Below are 23,393 nucleotides of genomic sequence, written 5' to 3'. Positions count from 1 at the left end.
TCAGAGCGCATGTTTCCTATGAAGATCTCTGGGGTTAAGACCACTTTAGACTCACGCTTATATCAGTGGGCTGACTTTCGTCTGTTTTTGCTTTGAGTTCCATGGCAGTCCTCATCGGAGGTGGAGCAATTTATTGTCCGTGTCGATGGGGATATTTTGATATGCAGTAAATGCAATATAAGAAATACAGTATTAATAATGTTCACACATATATATGTTTATCACGTAAAATAACACGTTTTCGTTGATTATTTAAACATTGAGGAATATTATTTTTATCGAAATAACCCCCCCTATTTCTTGTTCTCGTCTGTGGTCCTTTGACCCTATCACGTGGTGCGGATGCCCTTCTCCATTCCTCGTTGTTTAGGTTAAACATGGCGGCGCTCTTGAGATCAGCCCGGCTTCTTAAATGTTTGCCTTCGGGCTTGCTTCAGACGAAAGGGACGATCAGAAATGGACCACCGCTTAGTCGATTGTACAGTGGAGCTATCGGTGGTAAAGGAACCGGAGTCTGTCCAAGACAACTCGTCCCAGGTCCCTGCAGTGTACACAGGTAGCGTGACGATGGTCCATGCTGGTTTGGCATCCCACGGTTTGTCATTGAGACTCAATGACAATAGCATTTAGCACCTGAAGATGTATATGAACATTTATCACGAGGGTGTATGCATCTATATAGAAATATAAATATTGGTATTTATTTACTTAATAATAAAGATGGCATATGCGACAAAGATGGCCTCTTTGCGTAATGTCCTATTGATGTCTTCAATATTGTGTAATGTTAGTTATTTCATTTTATTAGTATGTTCACTAGTACCTAGACCTGCGTGCCTGTGTAGCCTTTTGGCAAATGTGCTCAGGTCAAGGTCATCATCATGACACGGTGACCTCTAATTGGAAATAAAAAGTAAGAAACATGCCTATTTCACTGGTCGTACCAGTGCTAATAATGTAGGTATATTGGTGTGATGACCCTTTCTTTCTTCTGCTAGGTGTTTGTGGCCCTATGCAGGTTTACGCCACTATGCTGTCATCCCGGAACAGAAGGGGCCAGCCAAAGATGAGTCCAGTTTGGGAGTACGCTCTAAGCAGGCCCAGCAGTTTGACTGGGCCTTGGCCAAACTGGACAGTTCAGTGAGACGGACGGGGCGTGTCACCAAGACCCTGCTGATGCGAATCTTCCACGACATCTGCAGGACAGGTATAAAATGATCCTGTCTGATCTGATACATACTTTTCTGGTAGCTAAGACAAAGACACGTTATTCGTCTCCTGGGTCAGTAATCCTTAGTTATACTATCTGTGACGTACATCCTTCTAATGCTAACCAATGGCATGTACTGGTGTTTTCCATCTCAAGGCTATCCCAGTGGGAATCAAGCCCTACTCCTACTGCGGAGCTGTGGCTCTCTTCTTCCCGAGGTGCCCATGGCGGAACGTAGCGAGCTGGCACGCCACATCTGGGACAAGCTAAAGGAGCTAGGTATGAGGTTGCAGGGACAAGCTAAAGGAGCTAGGTATGAGGTTGCAGGAACAAGCTAAAGGGGCTAGGTATGAGGTTGCAGGGACAAGCTAAAGGGGCTAGGTATGAGGTTGCAGGGACAAGCTAAAGGAGCTAGGTATGAGGTTGCAGGGACAAGCTAAAGGAGCTAGGTATGAGGTTGCAGGGACAAGCTAAAGGAGCTAGGTATGAGGTTGCAGGGACAAGCTAAAGGAGCTAGGTATGAGGTTGCAGGGACAAGCTAAAGGAGCTAGGTATGAGGTTGCAGGGACAAGCTAAAGGAGCTAGGTATGAGGTTGCAGGGACAAGCTAAAGGAGCTAGGTATGAGGTTGCAGGGACAAGCTAAAGGAGCTAGGTATGAGGCTACAAGTTGTAGTTTACCAGTGTAGTAGGGAGCTACTTAGGGTCATTGTTTAATGGAATTGATGAGCGGGAGATGGCTGAACTGTTTGGCAGGCGTGTTTGTGGTCGTGTTAGTAAAGGTTGATTTCTGCCGTCCAGGTGCCTCTTATGACGCCAGTCATTACAATGCGCTGGTCAAGGTCTTTCTGCAGAACGAGTTTAAGTTCTCCCCAAATGAGTTCCTCGCCAAGATGGAGGCCGCTGGCGTGCAGCCCAACAGAGTGAGTGGACTTCATCCTGTCCGGTGACACAGCCCTTTTACGAAAAATTATCAGCTTCCATTGATTACTTTTTCTATGTTATTTAGCTCTCTAATCACAAGACTTTTACAGTCTTCAATATAGATTAAAGCTTGACATAACTTCTCCATTTTAGGTCACATACCAGAGACTGATTGCAGCCTACTGCAATGCAGGGGACATTGAGGGTGCCAGGTGAGAGAGACCTTTTACCAGTTTGTGTGCTCAGCAACTTGATATTAGTGCAATGTGACGATGATCGACTGTTGTGTGTTTCTCACGCTGTTTTTTTTCTTTTTTTTTCTTTTTTTAAGTACAATCCTCGGCTTTATGAAGAGCAAGGACCTTCCAATCACAGAGGCTGTTTTCAATTCCTTAGTGACAGGTCACGCACGTGCAGAGTGAGTTGTCTAAATCCTCACCGAGCCTAAAGTTTATGCATCCCCTCACCGCCCGAATTTGGTATTGACTTGTCTCACACGTCCCTGCAGCGACATGGAGAGCGCCGTGAGCATCCTTTCGGTGATGAAGGGGGCGGGCATCGAACCGGGACCGGACACCTATGTGGCGTTACTCAACGCCTATGCAGAGAGAGGCGACATGGAGAAGATCAGACAGGTGAGTGGACCAGTGTGTTCATACAGGTGTGTGGGCTAGAGCAGTTGGCTGGATGGACTATGACATGGTGAACATGTTGAGCCACTTGTGTCCCATCACAGACTCTGGAGACGGCGGGGAGCACTGACATCAGTCTGATGGACAGGGACCTGATGCAGGTGGTATTCAGCCTGGCCAAGGCCGGCTATCATCAGCACGTACCGAGCATAGTGGACCTCATGAGACACGAGAGAGGATATGTGCCAGGTAGGTTCACTGTGTTGCTGTGTGTGGACGGGACGGGCCTAAGTACTCCTGACCAAATTGACTTTACAGGTTTTGGATCTTTAAATTCTGATGCTGGAGATCCAAAGCTTCTGCATGTGTGCGGTTCACTCTGTGCTTGTGTTCCGCATCTACTTCACACATTTTTTTTTCATTTTAACTAATTGTGGAAATGGGTATTTTTCATTTTTTTTCTGAATTTAGGATGAGTGATTTGCCACTCATCCTAAATTCAGAGAGCATACTGGTAAGCACGCGATACGCATCCGCCAAAGCCTTCACATTCTTAGCACTCTGCTTCCAGTTAGGTGTTGTTGAGATGAAGACCAAGACTTGAGTCAGTCTCTTTTCCCACTTGGATGTAGATGCTATGAACCTTTGCCTGAGCCTCATCACCCAGGGCCACGAGGACACCGCCTTCAGCGTGCTCAAGACCTTCCCCACCCTCCAGCAAGAGAATGAGAGCGGAGACTCCAACAACCTGGGAAACTTCTTCCTGCGCCACTGTGTCAACATGAACAAGGTGAAGCGTTATAGACACGGGTTACCCAAGCTGGCCTCCTCAGAAGTCACTCATTTACACAATTAAATTCTGATCATATGCTACCACAGCTAAATCTACATATAAACTGCTCAATAAATGTCCATTTGTCTGTCTGTTTGTTTTTTAGCCAGTGGAGAAGTTGGCCCGCTACTGCCAGGAGCTGCAAGACTCCAACTGCCATGCGGCACCTCTGCAGTTCACACTCTACTGCTGCCTGGAGGCCAAGAATACCGGTACCGTACATCCTACTGAGAAATAAACAGGGACTAAAGGGAGGGGTATGAGGTAATTCATAATTCATATTTTCGCTATCTGATGTTCCCTCCCTGTGTCCAGCTACTGCGTTGGAGTTGATGAAAATTATGAAAGAACAGGGACAACCGATCAGACCCCACTTCTTCTGGCCTCTCCTCATGCAACACGTCAAGGACCGCAACACAGTGGGTATGTTCATCAACATGACTAGAAACACACCGATTCTAATGGAACCTGTGCTGTTTCTAGTGCCTTAAGACTGTTAAACACGGCAAAAAATGTATTCCAGTTAGCCGGTTTGTACGTGGTCCACTTTTTGAATGAATGCTTTTGTGCAAATGTGCTAACCACAAACACGCTTATTAACACCGAATTTGTCAGTGTGTGCATACTCCTGTCACACACTTTTAAACTCATGAAAAAGTGCTGCTACTGTTTATAATCTATACCTTTGCCTAGTCTACACCGATTGATACATGACAAATAACATTGGATTTTACTTTACGGGCAAACAACTGCAGCAGTAAAAGTCATAATGTAATCCAGAACATTGCTAAAGAAGGAAATGACAGTGAAAATGACAAGCCTATTTGGTCCTTTTTTGCTTACTTTGTAAAAGCATGACGCTTGCAATGTCAGTTATTTAGATTGGCCTGGGATCCATTGGGAAAATGTGTACACTTTCTACTGTAGGTCATTCTATTTAAATGTTACGTTAAATGAAATAATAGTGAACTTCATAAGAGCTTTAAAGCTTGATAGAGTTTCTGGATGATGATGTTGTGGAATAGCATTGCTTTTAAAAAGACCTCTTCTGATCAGCTTGAATAACATGGGAAAACTGCTGTGTGCCCTTTCTAATACCTGAAATTGCAGAAAAGTTAAGACCACATTCCCTGCTTAACCAAAGGTCTGAATTCCGAAATACAGACCTTAACGATAACGGGGAATATGGTCAAATTTGAACATTTGGAATGATTTTTGTCACATTTTCTTAGTACTTTTATACATGCCTACTATTTCACTTGGTTGAATGGACCTTAACTTGGAATTGCCTGGATATGAACCGCTATCACCCTCTGGATTATAACCAATCGCGAGGCTTCCACAGTAGGTCAGTTTGGGTTGTCTGTGTCACATGTCACTCTTAATGGGGCCGACACAGAGAGTGACAGGGATCAGCCTGAGTGGAGGAGCTGTCCGTCACAGCTGACTGACAGCTCGGTCGTGGAAGGGCGACGCCTTCATGCTGCTCTCTGGTGGGCGCTGGCTCTGATCCCTTACCTGCCGTTGGGCATTATGGGACCTGTCTGTGATGTCACTCACACAACGGTCACCCACGGGCCTTCTTACTGGACAGGTGCAGCGGTAACCTTGGAACCCGGTTTCGTAAGCGCATCTCTTTCATGTACCAGAGATGCCTTTTAAGAAAAGCCTTCGCGTAGATGCTGGGATGCTTGAAATGGATGTTCTAAATAGTGTGTTTTAGATGGAATTGGAGATCCCAAAGTTGATTTTAGAAGTTTGGGCCGAAAGAGTGTGTGTGTGTGTGTGAGCGCGCCAGCCTAATGTATGCCCTTAGGGCCTGGGCTGCTCTGGGTCTCCGGCTGATACGTTGTTTCTGTATGGTACTCTCAGCATAGATTGGTCGGGGCTCTCTGAGACCACAGTATACTCTGACCCGGCCAGGTTATGACTTCCTCAGACCGATCCACTGTACTAGGGGCTTTTAGAATAGCTGACTCTGTGAAATATTTATGGACCAGAGTGTCCCACCCTGGAAGTTATTCACAGGTTTTGGGGCATGCTAATGGTAAGACGTCCGATCCGTGCGTCAAAGGGAGAACAGGCCAGACGGAACGACGCTGACACAACCCCTCCCCTCTTGAGACTTGGGAATAGGTTGTGGAAAGTTACGGGGCAAATACTATTTATAAAAAAAATTTAATATTACAATTACATGTATGTACAGCCCAGTCTCATCGCAACAAATGTAAACCAGGAAGTCATGTGGATCAATGCTGACTCCCCTGATAACCTTCAGTTAGTTTTGGAGGCACTGAATCGCAGGAGCAACGCGAGTCCAGGACATTGCTAATGTCGAAACTTTCCCAGACGTGGCCAGGTGTCATCCTTTGTGCTTCCCAGCTGATCCTCATCCAATGGCAGTTGGGTCTCAGACCTAGGTCAGCAAGGTGGTCAGCTTTGGACTCTGAAAATGCAGTGCCACCGCGTTCTGGGTGGAACTCTTCTGAGAACCACTCCGGGTGATTGAATCCATGATCATACGAGGGGCGGGCTGATGTGACGTTTACCCTGCCCCTCGGGGAGGGACGGTGCCCCGTTTTGGGGGCGGGGTGGTCTCGGGACAATAGCCTGAGGGTTTAAATTCCCCACCCCCCTGCCCAGCCCTGTTGCCTGGGGCACAGGTCATTCTGCTACAATGAATGTGAAGGCCTGGCCGATCCCCGAGGAAACAGAAGGGGGTCATGGGAGACCAAGGGTGACGTTAGGGTCACACTAACGTTTACAGGAATATCAGCCAAACAGCGATCTGAGACTTTTCATATACTGACCAAACGTGTCGGTCTTCATTATCGAAAACCGCGCGAGTCCTGTTTTCAGGTAGATGAACGGCGGAAATTGTCCATGGAAAGTAAGACAGTATGCAACGCTGACGATGTGTGGCGGTACGCACCGTATTTTGAGAAGGCTTTGTTGGTCTTCGTGTTCTAAATGACAACGGTCGAGTCTGTAGGTTCAGAGCGGCAACACCACAGACCCCGGCATGAACGCACACGTCCGACGTCCATTTAGTTGTCGGACCGCTTAGCGGAAAGCAAGGAGACCTCTCTTCTCTTTCCACCCGGCCTCCCTACGTTGTTAGCCTTAACCCTCGTGAATGATGCAGATTCGATGGCTGCAGGAGGGTTGTGTGTCCGTCAGTCCACGAGCGCGCGAGAGTGTAAAAGCGTTCGGGGGGCAGCGTGGTGGAGGTGATGTGATGGATGTGGAGTGACTTGATTTCATGTAAATGTGAGCGCTCTGAGGGAATTCACTTTGAATTACGCGCACCAGTGTTCTCCGGCATGAAATATTAAGCGCCATGTCACTTTTTGTCCACAGGTGTCACTGGCGGCCAGGAGCTGGGCAGAGAAACTTTGCATTTTGATGAGGTGTGGATTTAGGCAGGCGAGTTTGGAGAAGCATATGCTCGGCTTTTGTTCCCACCAGCCGCGAGCCACGGCCGGCTTGTCATTCCTGAACGGGGGAGCGCTCGCTTATTGCTTGTGACAACGGCGCTAAGAGAGGGAGAGGGAGAAAGTGGTGCGCCGCTTCAGTTCACCTTGGCTTTATGAAGAGGGTTTTGCACAACGCACGCACGCACACACCCGTTAGTGTTAGTCTGGTAATTATTGAAACGAGGTGTGATTCCGTCTGTACTCTTAGAGAGACAAGGGGGAACACTTGACAGGTATGACATTTCAATCACGGATGAATATGGAAACCGGGCTCATCTTTTTCGGGGGGTTCTCGCTTTCATTTTCTCTATAACTCTGACTGCGTGTCTTGTCCGCTTCGGTGGATGTGTAGGTGTTGTTTGTAGCTTGGTTCGCGTTGCAGAACGTATATGGTTATAAGTCAATTCAGTTGGTGTCAACTTCCTCCGGCCTCAGCTGGGCAGTAATGCTGTGCTATGTATTCCAGATATGGCTCAAATTGTGACATGAAGTGCACTCGGAAAAAGCTCAAAAGAAATGTTACCCAACGTTTTACCACTAAAATGGCGAAAGGATATGGATTGTACTCAATGGAGTGAGGATGAACTGTCTGTATATAAAGCCTGTTCACTGAGTAATCACTGAACCAGCGCGTGTCCTGGCATTTTAAAAGCTACACTCGTGTGGCGCGAATCCGTGACAAACACTGATTCTCGAATTTCACCCGAGAACCAGACCAGACCAGATACACATTAGCCAGCTCCATTCACGTGTCCCATCAATCCGTCTCGCCCCAAAAATGGCGCGTCAATAATTCACCAGCGAAACAGGTGCTCTTCTCCCTTTTCTTTCATAAAAAATAAAGGCCGGTAAGACGAAAGAGGGGAGGATGAGAAGAGTGGACACTCTCCGGCTCCATTGAGAAGGAAGACTCTGATCGTCCGTGGGATTTTTCTTGAAAGCGGGGAGCGGGATCTGAGGGAAGGATGAATGGGGGAGAGTGGTGGAGAGCTTGAGTGGGCCAGGTGCACTACCTGTTTAGTATGACCCGTCTCTCCTCCGCTCCCAGCTGGGCCTCCTAAGGCAGGTTTTAATGGCAGATAAAAGCCGGCCCTTATCTTTTATTCAGATGTTGGGGCGGAGGAGAGTATTACCAGGTGAACACCGCCCCCCCCCCCCCGGGGCCCGCGATACAGAGAGGGTCTAAGTGGAGAGTAAACACAGCAGACACACACACACAGGCTTAAGGTGTGTTGGCGTGCACACTCTCATACCCCCCCTGAATCCACCGGACCTACCCCTGTACTGATGTCTCCATGGAAACCCCCCCCCCCCGAACCCTGAGAGATGTACCTGCGGCCTCGCCGGTTCAGTCCAGTCACGGCCCCGTCTCGGATGTTCATCCAGGCCTAGACGGCGGAGTGCCTGTTCCATATGCATTCGGCCGCTCCAGGGGAGGGTGGGCCTGGGGCTGGGGGCCCGTGGTCCTGCTGGAGAGCCGAGCAGGGTTGCGGTGACGGGGTTTGGAGGCCACCCAAGACCCGGTCCCTCAACCGTTCTATCCTGGCAGGAAAGAGCTCTGGGCCAGCCAGCGCCATTAATATTAATATGTATGTGTGAGAATGTGCAGGCAGGCTTACTTCTGGGCCCAGTACGTCGTAAACAGCCTTCAGCTGGAGGCGTGTGGGGGTTTCTGCGTGGTAGAGGACGTCTACTCCTTATGAAACCACTACTAGTTCATTAGTGTTTTTTTGTCTTGCTGTCTGATCAGTGTACTTCCATGTCGAGGCTTGGTGTTGGACGCTGACTCTTTGCTGTTTTCACAGGTGTCATGGAGGTGATGAAGGGCATGCAGGAGCTGGGTGTTCCAGCTGATGTAGAGACCCTGTCTAACTACATCCTGCCTGCTTTCCCCAATGTAGCTGTTGCCCGGGACACTTTCAAGGTAGTGTGTTTTTGTGTACACGTTACTTTCTTGGCGGACAAGGAGAATGTGACCTTTTGGGAACATCTTGCTGGTCTTGAGGAAAACCAACTGCCACCATAACTCTAACAGAATGTGGCTGTGTAGAGAGTGTTCTCTTTGCGGAATGGGGAAAAGGGCCTCCACCCCCAGGTCCCCAGTCCACAGTGACCACCCTCCCAGCATGAGGAAAAGGGCCTCCACCCCCAGGTCCCCAGTCCACAGTGACCACCCTCCCAGCGTGAGGAAAAGGGCCTCCACCCCCAGGTCCCCAGTCCACACTGACCACCCTCCCAGCGTGAGGAAAAGGGCCTCCACCCCCAGGTCCCCAGTCCACAGTGACCACCCTCCCAGCATGAGGAAAAGGGCCTCCACCCCCAGGTCCCCAGTCCACACTGACCACCCTCCCAGCGTGAGGAAAAGGGCCTCCACCCCCAGGTCCCCAGTCCACAGTGACCACCCTCCCAGCATGAGGAAAAGGGCCTCCACCCCCAGGTCCCCAGTCCACACTGACCACCCTCCCAGCGTGAGGAAAAGGGCCTCCACCCCCAGGTCCCCAGTCCACAGTGACCACCCTCCCAGCGTGAGGAAAAGGGCTCATTTCAGCCTCAGTGCTTAAAGTTTATGGTGCTGTGGGACTTGTAATATGGGCCAGGTGTTTTTGTTTTGTTTAGAGTGATCAGTTGTTGGTGTTCATGAGCGTAGTGATACAAATGCGTGTTTTCTGTTTTTGCTCCAGGAGATGGGCTTTTCCCAAGGGTCGGAGGGCCTCTTGTCTTCTGAGGTGCGTTTTGAGGCTGCCAGTGGAAACCTGTCCAGACTCTTGGCTATGTGTGAGTGTCCAACTTTATTTCAACCCTGACTCACTTGTCTCCTCCGGTCATTCCGAATGTCAAAACATCCATGGAAGGTCTTCACGCCGGCAATTATGCCTAATGCACTTTCCTTGTTTTTCCCTCGCTGTTTTAACGTAGTCTGTGTCTGTGATTTAACCCCAGTTAAGAGGTCCACATGCTCGCAATCTCGCTTAATGCACTTCCTATTGTATTTCAGTGTCCTCACTGTATTAACTGTATTGAAGTTCTGTCTGTAATGCTCTCTCGTGGAGTCACGATGGGTCCGCTAGCCAGATCGTCCGCAGCCTCCCTGTGAACCACCCACCCGGCACGATTCTCTGGGCTCGGTTGGCTCGTCGAGGCGTCGCACTGGGACTCATCAGCATCTGGCCGTGGTTTCGCCTGGAGCCTAATTGCCCCCATCAGAGTGCTGCTCTGTCCTCTCCTCTCCACACATTCTTGCCACGCTTGTCTAGCCTTTTAACTGATTAGTCTGTGTGAATATGTTAGCCGAGCGTCTGAACCGGTGGAGGTGAAGAGGGACGGGGGGGGGGGGGGGGGGGGGCTGAGATGAGAGGGGCTGTTTAATTATGAATGCTTGTCTGCTTGTCACCTTCCTAACATGTTTGCGCTCTCTTTCTCGGGTTTGCTCTTTCTGTCTCTCTTGTACCTTTTCACTAGTTTTTTTTCTCCACCTGGCTGCGTGTGTTTTTCTCACTTTCAAGCTACCGTGAGGGACTGAACCGCGCTTCGAAGGCTTTGGGAATATCCTGTTTCCTCCTGTTAACATCCAACTTAACGCACCCCTCTGTCTGTTTTTATCTCCCATCTCTAGTGTCCGACCCCTCCTTCTCGGCCCTGGACCTGAGCAACTTCAGAAGCAGCCTGATCAGTGGATTCAGAATGTGAGCTGTCTTGTGTTGCTCCGTTTCTCTTTCTAATGTGCACTGTGCCGTCTCAAGCCTTTGGCGATATGGGCTTTATGACATATGTGAATAAATACGTTACATTTGCCAGGCCCCCCCCCCCCCTGCTCCACCAGGGCGAGGGAATTACCGTGAGTTAGAGAGCGCAGTGTTCTCCCTCAAGCAGACCATCTAGTTTTGGGACTTGGCTGCCTCATGCATATGGACCAAGTCAGTCAGTGGTCCTGACCTGCAGCCCTGGCCCAGGAGCACCCTGGGAGATATGTTAATGAGTCCACCCTGAGCTCCGCCCCTACCCAGGCTGCTGGCAGAAGGGTAATGATGTAAATATTTACGCTTTACACCCGCTTCAGGCCTTCTCTCCCCCTCCTGGCCTAATGGATGGTCTTGCGCTCCCGTCACAGCAATGCACGCAGCAGTCGGGGATTGCTAATGGGAAGAATATGAAGAGGTTGACTTAATTTTTACGACTTATTGTTTTATCAGGCCTATTGTTTGCGTTCTTGGACAGACAGTGGGGAAAGATAATGTTTTTGCTGGAATAGCCGTGAGATCATTTTGAACCCACGCTGCAGCGGTACATGTAGGCCGGAGGCAGCGGCATAAACTGTGTCACCCTTAGTCACGAAGAGGCTGGGTTTCCCTCACATGTCTGTGACGGTATGGTGTATGTCAGTCAGATACGGAATCACCTCCGCCTCAGGGGGCTGATTGACAGTTTATGGATGTTTGATTTAGCCCCCCCCCCCCCCCCGGTCTATGAACGATGTTCCTGGTTGCGTCACTGTATGCTATAGTCTTGCTCTGAGCCGAGAGGACTGCCGCGCTGTCGTTGCAAGGCGGCCTGTCACGGCCGTAATTGGGGTTGTCACGGACAACGGGGGGGTGTTACCGGGGAGACGGGGGTGCAGTGTTAGAGCCATGTCGCCACACTCCACGACCTGCTCCTGTCAGTGACAAGGTCAGGGGATAATTTAATCATGAAAGACCCCACCTCCTCCTCTTGTCTGTCTCTCAAACTGGCTGACAGCGCCACAAACGCACGCTTCTGGTGTCATCCTCTGTGTGCCTGTTGGATTAGTAGTGACTTCAGAAGCCCATTTTCTCGCATTCAGTCGATTTTCCTTTCTCGCATTCAGGCGAAGTGACGGTCTTCTGAGTCATTGCATGTCATTTCAGTGAGCCGTGACACTGCAGCATCTCAGATGTTTCTGGAATTCTCAATGATCTCCCCTTCAGTATACTTCTATCCAGTATAATCTGTGCACATATGCGTCTCACGCTGGAGACCAGGGTTCGTTATCTGTCTGTGTCCTCTGCCACTGTATCCTCTTTACCTCTCCTCCTAATCTACTCTATTGGATGATTTGTACCTTCGGAAAGCCCCGGTTCTTTACATCCTCCTCCGTTAACTGCCAATTTGTCGTGCAACATTACAGAGAATTCTCTTGTCCGTTTGCTTTCATACCATCTCAGGAAGCTTGTGGCATGTCTGTGCTGATCACTGTGACAATGTGTCCTGGCTGTGTGTTACATCACGGAGAAGTCTGTGTAATGTTTAGTCCTCTGCTGCCCCCTACAGGTCAGATGACGTGGGGACCATGACCAAGGTAATGCACTGCACCCACTGCTGCTTGATTTCCTCCTGGTTCGTCGGTCTATATTCGTCCGGCAGAATCTGGGACAGGTTTATTGAAGAGGGTGGAATGTTCAGAATGTTCAAACAATTCATGAAAGTACACAGCACCCCAGATAGTTTGTACAAAAATATAATATAAAATATAGATCAGCTTGTCAGTTAATTCGCATGCAATTCATTTTTACTCTGGGTAAAAACAAGTTAGAGATCGTCCAACAGAATTATTTGCAGATACCAAAAGTCAATATTCATGTAACACAATTGGACGGTCTTGATGTTTTGTCATTTCTCTATCTGTGTACCTTGTCATATGTTAAATACAAAATAAGGCTTGTCATGTTAGCAAATGCATAACAAAACATAGCACAAATAATCGAACAAATGTACATTTTATGGTAATAACATTAATATAATGATTGTGCCGTAATTGTATATTATATGATGCCTGGATTTTAACTCAACAGAGAATAATTACAATAAATCTGAGATGCATGACTGACTGGACGTTGATTCAGTTTAAAGCTGAACACCAATTTCTGGCCGATTCATTGGTGCACTCCTAAAAGTTTTTTTTATTTACTAGAATGACTAAAACAAAATTCAATGGGTGCATTCTTTCACTTTATTGATTGCGAAGCTCAATAATGACACCTAGGCAGTCAGGGAACATTCCACAACCTGATAGATGCATTTGTTTTTGTTGCTGATTTATTGATGGCAAGAAATGTTGCCTAACACATTTCCTGTTTTCACACCTAATATAGACTTGTGCCAGCCTAATATCTGTATTTATTCCTGCAATGCTTGAAAATGTATTTAAAGTGCAGTCATTTCTATATGTGAAGTAAATGTATAGCTTTGCATGAGTTGGCTCTTAAAAGTTGTTCTGCTTATCAGATCACGGACCTGCTGTACAAAGATGAGCGTTTTTCTCTGGGAACTACAAGTCCTGCTGGTGAGATCATCTTTGAACGGGTGTAAATCTGTCAATAAGAACAAAATTATATCTGACGGTGAAGTGACCGCCTGCCTGTCTCTATACTGGTATCCCCCGTCTCCATGGCCGGAGTCTGCTGATGCCACTACTCTGCATCGTGTATGTGTGGTGTGCACAACGCTGATGTCTGGCCTGACCTAGATTATGTCTGTGTGTGTAGGGGGGGGGGGTGTGCAGGGTATGTGGGGGCCTGGTCAGGGACAGCCTGTCTGTCAGGGGAAATGGACCCTGGCTGCTGACACAGTGCTGAATAAACAGCCTGGGTGGGTGGGTGTCTTTCTGTCAGTGTGCGTGTGCTACATCTGACCGGACTGCGGTGCTGGTGGGTGAGTTAGAGACGGTTATCCGTGTCACTTCCTGTTTTCTCTTTGGCGTGGCTGCCACCCACCCGGCGAACATTACTGGACACTTCACTCACTGAGAAGAGAGCTGTCTCTGTCAGCACCACAGTCTCACCCACCCACGCACAGCCATGGTCCTGGGGTCACTTTCTATGTCCTTGTATCCATCTCTGTCTCTCTCCTCTCTACAGAGGGTGTGTCCTACTTCCTCTATAACCTGATTGACAGCATGTCTGAGGCAGAGGTGCAGGCCCAGGAGGAAAAGCTCAGACAATACTTTAACCAGCTAAAGAGCATGGTATTCTTTCTCTCTCTCTCTCACACACACACACACACACACACACACACACACACACACACACACACACACACACACAAGCTTGCATGTACACACCCTGGCTTTTAGTCAATTAAAGAAATGAAAACACAATGTAAATCCAACTGCTACGATGGGACCCCATGAAACGTATGTTCTCCTAATTCCCCTTCAAAATTGCTTTGGCAGGTTTGTGTTTTCCCCTCAGTGCTGAAGTATTTATTCTTGAACTTTAAATAGTTTTCCAGTGTAATGAGATTTGAAGGCTGACTTGCTTTTGAGATGATACTCGACATTTTGAATGGCCGATGTCTCTTTCATCAGCTGACACACTGGTATCAAAAGATGCCAAATGGCCTACCCGCCAATACCCGAATATGACCGTTGAACTTCTTAAAAATGTTGAATAGTATTTGCCATGATTTCACACAGATCTGTAATAGGAAATGGTTTCCGTGCCGACCATGAGATTGAGATTACTCTTAACCCCAGATGAAAGAACCTCTGTTAACGCTAGTTGTCTGGCCTGCAGAATATTGTCATCCCAGTGAACATCTACAGAGGGATCCGTAACCTCCTGGACTCCTACCATGTGCCTGAGCTCATAAAGGTATCTTCTGACTCCCCCAGCACCGCTACATAGATGGCCTGCTCACAGCTCGTCTGAATACAACGATACCGTGCTCTTACTATGGCTGACCCATTGGGATCTTTATTGTTCTTTTTGTTTTATTTTAGGACGTCCTCGCTCTGCTGGATGGAAAAGATGCTCTGAACTTATCAGACAGAGCCAGCAGAGCAAATGTAAGTTATTGTCATTGGGGTTTGGATGTAATTGGGATGGTCATTGGGGTTTGGATTCTCATTGTGAAAGTGTGCATGTGTGTGCTTGCATGTGTAATGGTGTGTCTACCTGCCAGGGTCTGGGGCTGGAGAGGAAGCTTGCTGAGCTAAAGGCTGAGGGTAAACCTGTAGGACCTACCTTGAAACAACTCATCCTCAGTCTGTGCTCCGAGGAGGTACTGTCCATTCCCCTGAAGCTCCCTAGTTTGGGTGGCGTTTATAAAGCTCTACATGTCCAGTTGCAAAGTGATAGTCTGCTGCCATGCAATTATGTTCCCACTCCGAGCTACGGCAAGAGCCTATTAAACAAGTCTTGTAAATACGTTCTAATGGACACGCAGACTTTTGCAGCTCTGCAGCTGTGAACTTTGAGTCCAGCGTTACAAATCAGTGTGCGAGACGAATGTTGTTTCTAAAGGCTTGTGTGTTCAACAGAAACTGGACGCGGCTCTGGAGCTGAAGAGCCAACACGCGGCAGACATGGCCACCGGGGGCTATGCCGCCCTCATCCACCTCTGCTGTCGCCACAACAATGTGGACGAGGCGCTTAAGTTGAAAGGAGAGCTGTGAGTGGACACGCGTGCGTACTCGACCCGGCCGAGCATTAAAGTTTAACATGAGCCGGATCAGGGGAGACGTTAATGCAGCGGCCGGGCCCGTAGACTGGGGCGCTCCGGTGAATCCGCTGCGTGGTTAACCCCCCACCCCATCTCTCGGCGGCAGACACCCCACCCCTGTCGCCTCTAAGGAAAAGAAAGGCCTCAGTGCTGCACTCACCTTCAGCTCCGATCTCTGTCTCCCTCGACTCTACACAGCTTTAAGGGGAGGAGGAGGCGGGGGGGGTGGAGGAATCGGGACTTTGTCAGGGGTTGAGAGATGTAATTTGTAGACCTGTCATACACAGGGTGAAATGTTTATGATTTATTTTTTCATTTTAGCAAATCTATGATCTGACTGTCTTTTTCCTTTGACTTTTTTTTTTAGGAGCCATAAGGATCCCTCTGTCTCTCTGGATTCCACCAAGTCCATTGCTCTGGTCAAGGCCCTGGTGAAGCATGACCGAATGGAAGGTGGGTGAGCTGTGTGGAACCGTCTGGTCGTTGTTATCGAGGGAAATGGCTTCATGTTAAAGATGAACTGTCAGGGTTCCCTGTCCAGACTGCTGGGAATCGTGTTTGACCTCGTCTACGAAGAGTTTGACCTCGTCTACGATCTGTGGACTCAAGCTCTCCCGTTTTCAGCAGATCAAATGAACCTTTAGGTACCAGCTTTTGCTGTCGAAAACGTGTTGTCTGGCAAGACGTGAATATCGTCATCGTTCCGCGTAGGAAATATCTTTACCTGTAGGCTATATGAAAGACACCGCAAAGCAAAATTCCTGAGCGGGGAGGTCTGATCTGTCACCAAGCACGCGGTCAGGATTAATGGGTTTCTCATAGAGCTGTAAGGATGAGATGGGAACGCTGGGCGAGGAGCGGGCAGCAGACGCCCACATTAATCAGCCATTATCTGAATGCCACGGTGGGTTTCTGCCTGCCCATGTAAGACCCATTTACAATGAAAGGGTTTCTTCTCTGCTCGGTGCGCCCAGTGACAGCGTAAATGCGCGCCCCATCTCTCTCTCTCAACTCACTCACTGCCTCTCTTCCCTCCAAGATGCGTGTCACTCACTCCTCCTTCCGCCCGCCTCGTTCTGAGTCGGGGGGGGGGGGGTTACAGGACCCGCACTACTTTAACAGAATTACAGAAATCCGTCCTGAAGCTAATGGCCTATCATGTACGGGAAAGTGCTTGAACATTTCACACACACAGATTTGCATGTGAATTCAACCAGAGGGCGTTGTGGAGAGAGGAGGGTGGTGTGGAGCGGGAATGGTGGGAGGGGGGGGGGCTGACGGCCATTAGTCCGTCAGAGTGCGGCGGGCGGCTTGTCATCTGCATTAGCACACCTCACCGCCCCGACCCACCGGGCCGCCCTACAGACAGCCCGGGCCCGGCTGAAGATCATGACTTGTGGCACCGGCGCTCGCCGGCACCCCGCTCCTAATGGCTTTGTTATCCCTACTCTGCCTCCGCCCTTTGCCTCCCCGCTCTGCGGTGATCGACGGTGCCTCTGCGGCGTCCCCCCGGCGTGGCCGGGTAAATGCAGGCCCCGGGGGCCCGGTGGAAGGCAAGCCAGGGAAATTAGAGGGATTAATGGCCTGTGTGATATTTGTTTACCTGGCTGGGTGAGACTCACCATCCCCCGTCTGTCTGGCGGGGAGGGAGGGAGGCTCGCCGGGCTGATGAACGCGCCGCTCCGTCTGCCTGGCTTCCATTTGGCCGCGTTATCTCCGAGCCAGTGGTCGTGGCGATTAGCGGCGGCGGCGTGAACGGGAGAAGGGGATGCTCAGTCGTTCACTCACTGGCAGGCTCACCGATTCCTCCTCCATGGGGCGGCTGATCTCCCGGTGTGACGCCCTGAAGGACAGGTCTCCCCCTATCGCTTTACTCCATTTTACTTTTTCGGTTTGAGATGTCCTCTATTCCTGGCCGACTGAACCACACAGTTGGTTGGCCAGTTGTCTGCCGTTTCTTTTTTGTTTTTTTTTCACGTTTATTAGCGTTTGATCACGATGAAGCCGTAGCCTACCGTCAGCTAACCCAACCATTAGGGGGGACAGCATCAAAAGGCTGCCTATTTTTTATTTCTCAAGCCTGTGATTTCTCTCCGGTGTCATCCGATAAAAGCATCTGTTGAACGCTCCAGTGAAGGGGATGTCTGCAGGGAGCCAAGCCCCCCCCCCCCAGGGACATGTTCCCCTAGCAGTCCTTCAGATCCATGTCCACCCCATCCGGTCGCCTCGGGGAAGAGAACGGAACAAGCTCCAGATACAACAAAGCTTCCTCCTAGAGACCCGGAGAGCCCCACATGAAGCACCCCCCACCCCACTCCCGCCATTTCTCCCCCCACCCCACCCCTTCGCTGTTTGCCTCATTAAATCAGTGACAGTTTTAATGACACAGACTCGGTGCTTCATTTACATAACAACAGGCTGGGGGGGGGGTGTGAGACAGGCTGGAGTTTGGATGCCAAAGCACTGTGGGGGTGGGTGGGTGGGGGAGGGGGGGGGGTGTTCACTGTAAGCGAACTCTGGTTGAAGAGGTGTAATAGCTAGCTAGAGAATCAGACTGGCAGAACTGAAGTGGAGTGATGGTGGGGTCCAAACATGTACTCTACATACCAGGGGTGAGGCGGCTCTGTTTCTGGACTGCCATGGGCGCTCCATGTTTTGGATTTAACCGACCAGGTGTGTGGAATTTAGTCAGTCACTGAACTGATCAATTAGCTCAGTTGGTCGGGGGAGGGGGGGGGGTGCTTAGCTGGAACCAAATCCAGGCATCGCTCTCAAGTTGAGGAGAATTCAGGTTTGAACCCAAATGAGTCCGTAGCTTGTGTTTGTGTGTTTGGCAGTTGAAGGCAAAGCGAATAATAGTTTATTTGTTGTTTTTTATCGTGGGTGTGCGCGCGCGAGCGTGTGTCTATTTACGCCGGCCGGGCTCTGGCGAGCTTGTCGTTTCCTCCGACCAGGCTGCGCCGATTAGTATCGCCGGTGCAAACAGACCCTATCGGTATCAGCGCATTAGCACGCCTCTGAACACCGTGTAAACACATCTTAACTATCTGGCCCTGTCCACGAGCAGCTGCCTGCCGCAGTGGGAGTGAGGAGAGCCGAGCGTCCCCGCCACGCCGCCGCCCAGCCGGCCAGATGCGAGCCCGGCCCGCTTAAAAGCCTCCATTACGGCGGCCGCTGAGCGGCGTGCCTACCTAGGGCCCGGGGCCAGGGCGCGCCGGGGGCGCCGAGGGCACTCGCCGCACACCTATAATTTAGCCTTGACGCTTTCGGCGCGGGGACGGCCAAAAGCGGCCCCATTGTGGGGGCCTGGTAATTGTAGTCTCGTTTAGAAATGCAAGTAGCAATTAAGCGGGAAATTGGCATTATACGGGCAGATTTGCATTCCTGCTGGGTGTAAAATGCCGTTTTAATAGAGGTTTGTTTTCCCCACATGAAATTATCTAAGGGGCCTTTCAACACCTTCTCCCCCACCCCTCGCATTTCTAGTTCTCACTCCCTCCTCCCTCGCTCATGTGGAGCCTAATATTGAGCGTTGGACGCCGAATGCTTCTCTAATCCAGTCCGTTGTGTGCACTTGCCCCTCCAGTTCCTCTAACTGACACTAAGAATAGCTGGGGCTGGAGTAGTTTGGTCAGGTATTTGCGTTCGCGCTTTGTTGGCGCGCCAGTCGTCCGTGCCCCGTGTTGAAATTCTTTTTCCTCCCTCCTACGACAGAGGCGGTGGACTTGCTGAAGGAGATGAAGGAGAAGGACGTGTCTGTCGTCGACACAGCGGTGACGCTACTCTTCCACACTCTCAACGCGGCCGCCCTGAAGGGGGACGTGGCGGCGGTCCGCCAGCTCCAGGCCACCGTGTTCACCCTGGGCCTCACCAAACCAACGGCCAACCTCTGCTCCCCCCTGATAACGGCCCACCTCCAGACGTGAGTAGTCCACTGTCCACGGCCGTCAACTGACCACCCCAGTGTACGTCCGGTATAAGGGCGTTTTGGACTGCAGCGATCGTAAAGACATCCAGCGAAGTAGGTTATACCTGGACCCTTCTCATGGAGAGCTCGGTTTCCCGTTGTTCCCCTGACTACAGCGTTGGTTTGTGCCTGGAGGGGCTCGGCTATAGTTCTCGTATGTGGCCGTGTGCGCCTTCTCTGGGAAGAAAAAAAGTGAATTGGGGAGCAACTGTTACTGGGAGTTGCAGCCCCCTGGCCCCGCCCCCTTATCCTCTATTCAGGTCTATTTGCGAGAACAGCTTTTAAGTAGATCAGCTCATTTGCATGTTAATTATGTACAGAGCACTAATTGCTGGATTTGCCGCAGCCATGCGGGGCACTGTTAGACACAACCCCCTCCCTCCCCCCCCATCGCCATGCACACACACACTTTTCTCCAAACATGCTCTGGAACAGGGGGCCAAGTGTGTACCTTCACACACACAAAGTTTGATACACACATAGACACATCAGCGTGGTGCAGAAGGCAGGCAGCCCCCGGGGCTGTTTGTTTGCTGTCAGTCAGTACTCGACACAAACACACGCTGGAGGTTCATGCCTTAATTGCTGCCTGCTCTGCTAGGAGATTAGCATGGTAATTTCCCCCAGGTTCATTAGCAGCAGTGAAAACAAGGGATCTTTTTTTTTTTTTGGGTCCCCAGCTCAGCAGTGCAGAGCCACTTTCGGCGCTGAATGACTCGGGTTCACCGGCCTCACAATTCAGCACAAAACGCAGGGTCTTGGGGTCAGGGCGAGAGCTGTCTAGAGGGATGTATAGGCCGCCATTAGACCTCTATCGAAGAGTACAGACTGTCTAGTTTAGAGACATTTTGTTATTGCTATAGTAACCTGTAACCCACCCATACAGTACTATACCTAGGAGGTTTCAGTCTTTCTCCCCCTCATCTTTTCCACATTTATCTTGTTTTAATCTCCTCTTGTCCCTTCCTTTCTCTCTCCGTCGCGTCTCTCAGTTTGGCTGTCAGTCAGGGTGGCGTTGGCGGTGGCGGAGGACAAAGCGCTACGTGTCATCTCGTGACTCAGTCTCATCACAGCGCGAGCGTTAATGACTTAATGAACACTTCTCCCCCGGATTAGCGCTGGCGCCGCGCACCACTCCGGAACGGCGGCGCTCTCTGAGAGATGCTAACCGCTCTGAGGTTTCTCTTTCTCTTCACGTCTCCCCCCCCTCACCTTTTCTGCGGCTATCTCTTTTAATATCCAACTTCGTCGTCTCCTCCACATTCTCCTCTAATCACGCCGTCCTCCCTTTCTCTCTTCTTCTCAACCCCTCCCTCTTTTCCCATCTCTGTGTTGCCGCCGTCAGTCAGAGCGCCGGGAGGACAAAGCGCTGTGTGTCATTCCGGTGACGCTGTCTCATCACAGTGTCAGCAATAATGACTTAATGAACACTTCTCTGCCAGATTAGCGCTGACAGCCCGTCAGCCTAGCCGGCCAGCCGCTTAGCGCCGCCACAACACGCTGGCTATCTTGGAAAGACGCTAACCGCTAGCTATCTGCCTTACTGGATTCATATCCCCAATTAGCACCCCTACAATGCTAATGAGTCTCACAAAGAGACGTGATAGAGGGGAGAGACAAGAAGTGGGTTATTAGAGTCTCACTCACAGGAGGAGGAAGAGGACTGAGACGGAGAATTAAATTCACTCCGTGCGTGCGTGAACGGAGTGGACCGATTTCTAGTGGAGTGTGTAAGTGCAGCTGTACAGCCAGAAGAGAAGGGTTGCCTTTATGTTGGACTTAACCTCAGTTGGATCAATACATCACCCGTCGCCGTTACTACGGAACAGGCAGTGTGTGTTGTCCCTCAGCAACCGTGTCCTAGGGACAACCTGACACTCCTAACGACATGCTAGGTGTGTCTCTCTATCCCACACCGAACACACCCCAGACTCTGCCTCCCCCCCACCAAACCCCGCCCACACACACACACACACACACACACACACAGACACAGCTCTGCACCACATTCCCTGTCGTACAGGGGAGAGTGGTGTGATAAGGTGCAGGCCGCCCTCTAGGACAAAAGAGGGAGAAGAGAAGGTTGCATGGAAGCGATAAAAGGATGACATGATAGGAGCTTTCTTGTCTAATCCTTCAGGTTCTGTGCGTAAAGCGTTTCCCCCTACCCCCAGGTTTTTTTTCCCAGGACTTAATTGGCTGGAAAGTGCTTGACATGCAAAGTTGGTGACATTAACGGGGGGGATGTGTTTGAGTAAATCGGATCGCAAAGTGACAGCTAAATTGTACCTAGGGAAATTATGAAGCCTTCAACATGGTTAATTCTCTTTTTGGTGAGGCGAAGGGAGACCGTAATTGCAATGCTTCGCCGCTTTTGCCAGAACTGTCGGGAGTTTCTAAAGACGTCTTTCCCTGTAAGAAGGGGTTTAGGGTGTTTGGGTGGGCGGAATTGAGGTGTCTTAGAATGGAGGGAGTGTGGTGTGAATGTCTATGATTGACCGTCTTTGAATAAAATCATTCTGTGCCGTTTCACACAATGGCGTTTTAACACTTGATAGTCAAGTTTTTCCTGTGGCTGTAACTTGACTCATGTTTGATGGTTGTCCAGGAAAACTTTCTCACAGTTTTCTAATAAATTGAGCCCCTCTCTCTCCCTCTGAATCTCTCTCTCTCTCCCCAGTTTTTGGAGGGTGGCTGTTCAATCAGGAAGCAAGTGGTTGAATTGCCTCTTGACTCCCGCTTGATGAATAATGTTGTCGCTCTTCATTTCAATTAAAGCAGATTGCCTGAGAGGCCTGTTTGTGTTCCATGCTCAATCACCCCCCCCCCCCCCCCCGAATCTACCAATGGCAAGGTCAGGCTTTTTTCTTTTTTTCCCGTCAGGAGGCATATTTCCTTGTCTGCCGGCTGTATAATCCACGAGAGTAGAAAACACTCCAGAAATTATACCTCTTTCTCCCTCCCCTTCCTCTGTCTCGTTATCCCACCTCACCTGACCCCCCTCCCTACGGTGCCCTATCCGCTATGACCTCTGTATGATTGGCATGGTAATTACCCAATCAACAGATTGATGGCGGCACAGTCACAATAGAAGGGATTGGAGTGGTGGTTTTCTCCCCCAACTCTCTGTCTTTATTTCTCCATCAGCCTCCTGTGTCAGCCTGACTCCCAGGCTCTTTGTTTGGGGCCAGAGGGGAGGAAGGGGGAGATGGCATAGGGAGCGCTCTAATTTTGTTGCCATATTCCTCTAAATTGCGCAGCTGGGGGTGACGTTACCGGTGTGGGCAGGGGGGGTGATGGGAGGTGAGGGAGGCTGACAGCCCGAGAACACGGCAGAGCAAGAGAAGCAGCTACAGATCAGAGGTCGATTCCCATCTATTCACCCATTCACCCTATAAAAGCCTGTATGTTATTTCTATTTTTTATAGCCATTTGTTCTATCAGAGAGATGTATGTATTTTTGTAAAGGAACAGAGACAATTGTCTCATCTCCTGGTTCAACTGACAGGGCTTTTCTTTGGGGGGGGTGGGTTAGGCATTGAAAGGGAGGTCAACGGTGAAAGTCTGAAATAGTATTTTCTTTCAGCCATATGGGTAATAAATGTTCTCTGTCTGTCTCTCTCTCGCTCTCTGTCTGTCTCTCTGTCTGTCTGTCTCTCGCTCTCTCTCTGTCTGTCCCTCCAGTAAGGACTTGAGTGGGGCTCTTGATGCGGCCATGGAGTGTCAGAAACAGTATGGCCACCTCCCCCGTATCCATGACGTCATCTGTGGCCTGGTGGAGAACGGAGACACTGAGCTCCTACAGAAAGGTGAGTGTCTCTCCGTCGTCTCCTCTATCCACCCATCAGAGTCCACCGTGGACACCATGCCCCAGGTCGCCGTGGAGGACGCCACTGA

At 50.0% G+C, this 23,393-nt stretch overlaps 1 protein-coding gene across 3 annotated transcripts in view; it reads left to right on the top strand.

Moving 5' to 3' along the window:
• Window positions 1-349: 349 nt before the first annotated feature.
• The window catches only part of lrpprc (leucine-rich pentatricopeptide repeat containing), a 42,783-nt gene continuing 19,739 nt past the window's right edge, over window positions 350-23,393 (top strand). Inside the window, exons 1-24 of one of the 3 annotated variants that reach the window (XM_029120133.2) lie at window positions 350-556; window positions 999-1,207; window positions 1,367-1,489; window positions 2,010-2,131; window positions 2,286-2,344; window positions 2,464-2,550; window positions 2,641-2,767; window positions 2,869-3,013; window positions 3,397-3,554; window positions 3,703-3,808; window positions 3,912-4,019; window positions 8,878-8,996; window positions 9,754-9,847; window positions 10,686-10,755; window positions 12,359-12,386; window positions 13,313-13,370; window positions 13,945-14,051; window positions 14,602-14,679; window positions 14,808-14,873; window positions 14,990-15,088; window positions 15,348-15,478; window positions 15,897-15,982; window positions 19,244-19,451; window positions 23,181-23,305. In XM_029120133.2, the coding sequence (XP_028975966.2) occupies window positions 378-556; window positions 999-1,207; window positions 1,367-1,489; window positions 2,010-2,131; window positions 2,286-2,344; window positions 2,464-2,550; window positions 2,641-2,767; window positions 2,869-3,013; window positions 3,397-3,554; window positions 3,703-3,808; window positions 3,912-4,019; window positions 8,878-8,996; window positions 9,754-9,847; window positions 10,686-10,755; window positions 12,359-12,386; window positions 13,313-13,370; window positions 13,945-14,051; window positions 14,602-14,679; window positions 14,808-14,873; window positions 14,990-15,088; window positions 15,348-15,478; window positions 15,897-15,982; window positions 19,244-19,451; window positions 23,181-23,305 (2,692 nt within the window). In that variant the 5' untranslated portion in view covers window positions 350-377. Of the gene's footprint in view, window positions 557-998; window positions 1,208-1,366; window positions 1,490-1,619; window positions 1,626-1,822; window positions 1,864-2,009; window positions 2,132-2,285; window positions 2,345-2,463; window positions 2,551-2,640; window positions 2,768-2,868; window positions 3,014-3,396; window positions 3,555-3,702; window positions 3,809-3,911; window positions 4,020-8,877; window positions 8,997-9,753; window positions 9,848-10,685; window positions 10,756-12,358; window positions 12,387-13,312; window positions 13,371-13,944; window positions 14,052-14,601; window positions 14,680-14,807; window positions 14,874-14,989; window positions 15,089-15,347; window positions 15,479-15,896; window positions 15,983-19,243; window positions 19,452-23,180; window positions 23,306-23,393 lie in introns of those variants that run through there. The other 2 variants (XM_029120134.2, XM_034292217.1) reach the window with 2 other exon arrangements.

The sequence above is a fragment of the Esox lucius genome, chromosome 5 (assembly GCF_011004845.1).
Source record: "Esox lucius isolate fEsoLuc1 chromosome 5, fEsoLuc1.pri, whole genome shotgun sequence".
Taxonomy (NCBI): domain Eukaryota; kingdom Metazoa; phylum Chordata; class Actinopteri; order Esociformes; family Esocidae; genus Esox; species Esox lucius.
The sequence above is the reverse complement of the archived record's forward strand: the minus strand, read 5'-3'. Positions and strand labels throughout refer to the sequence as shown.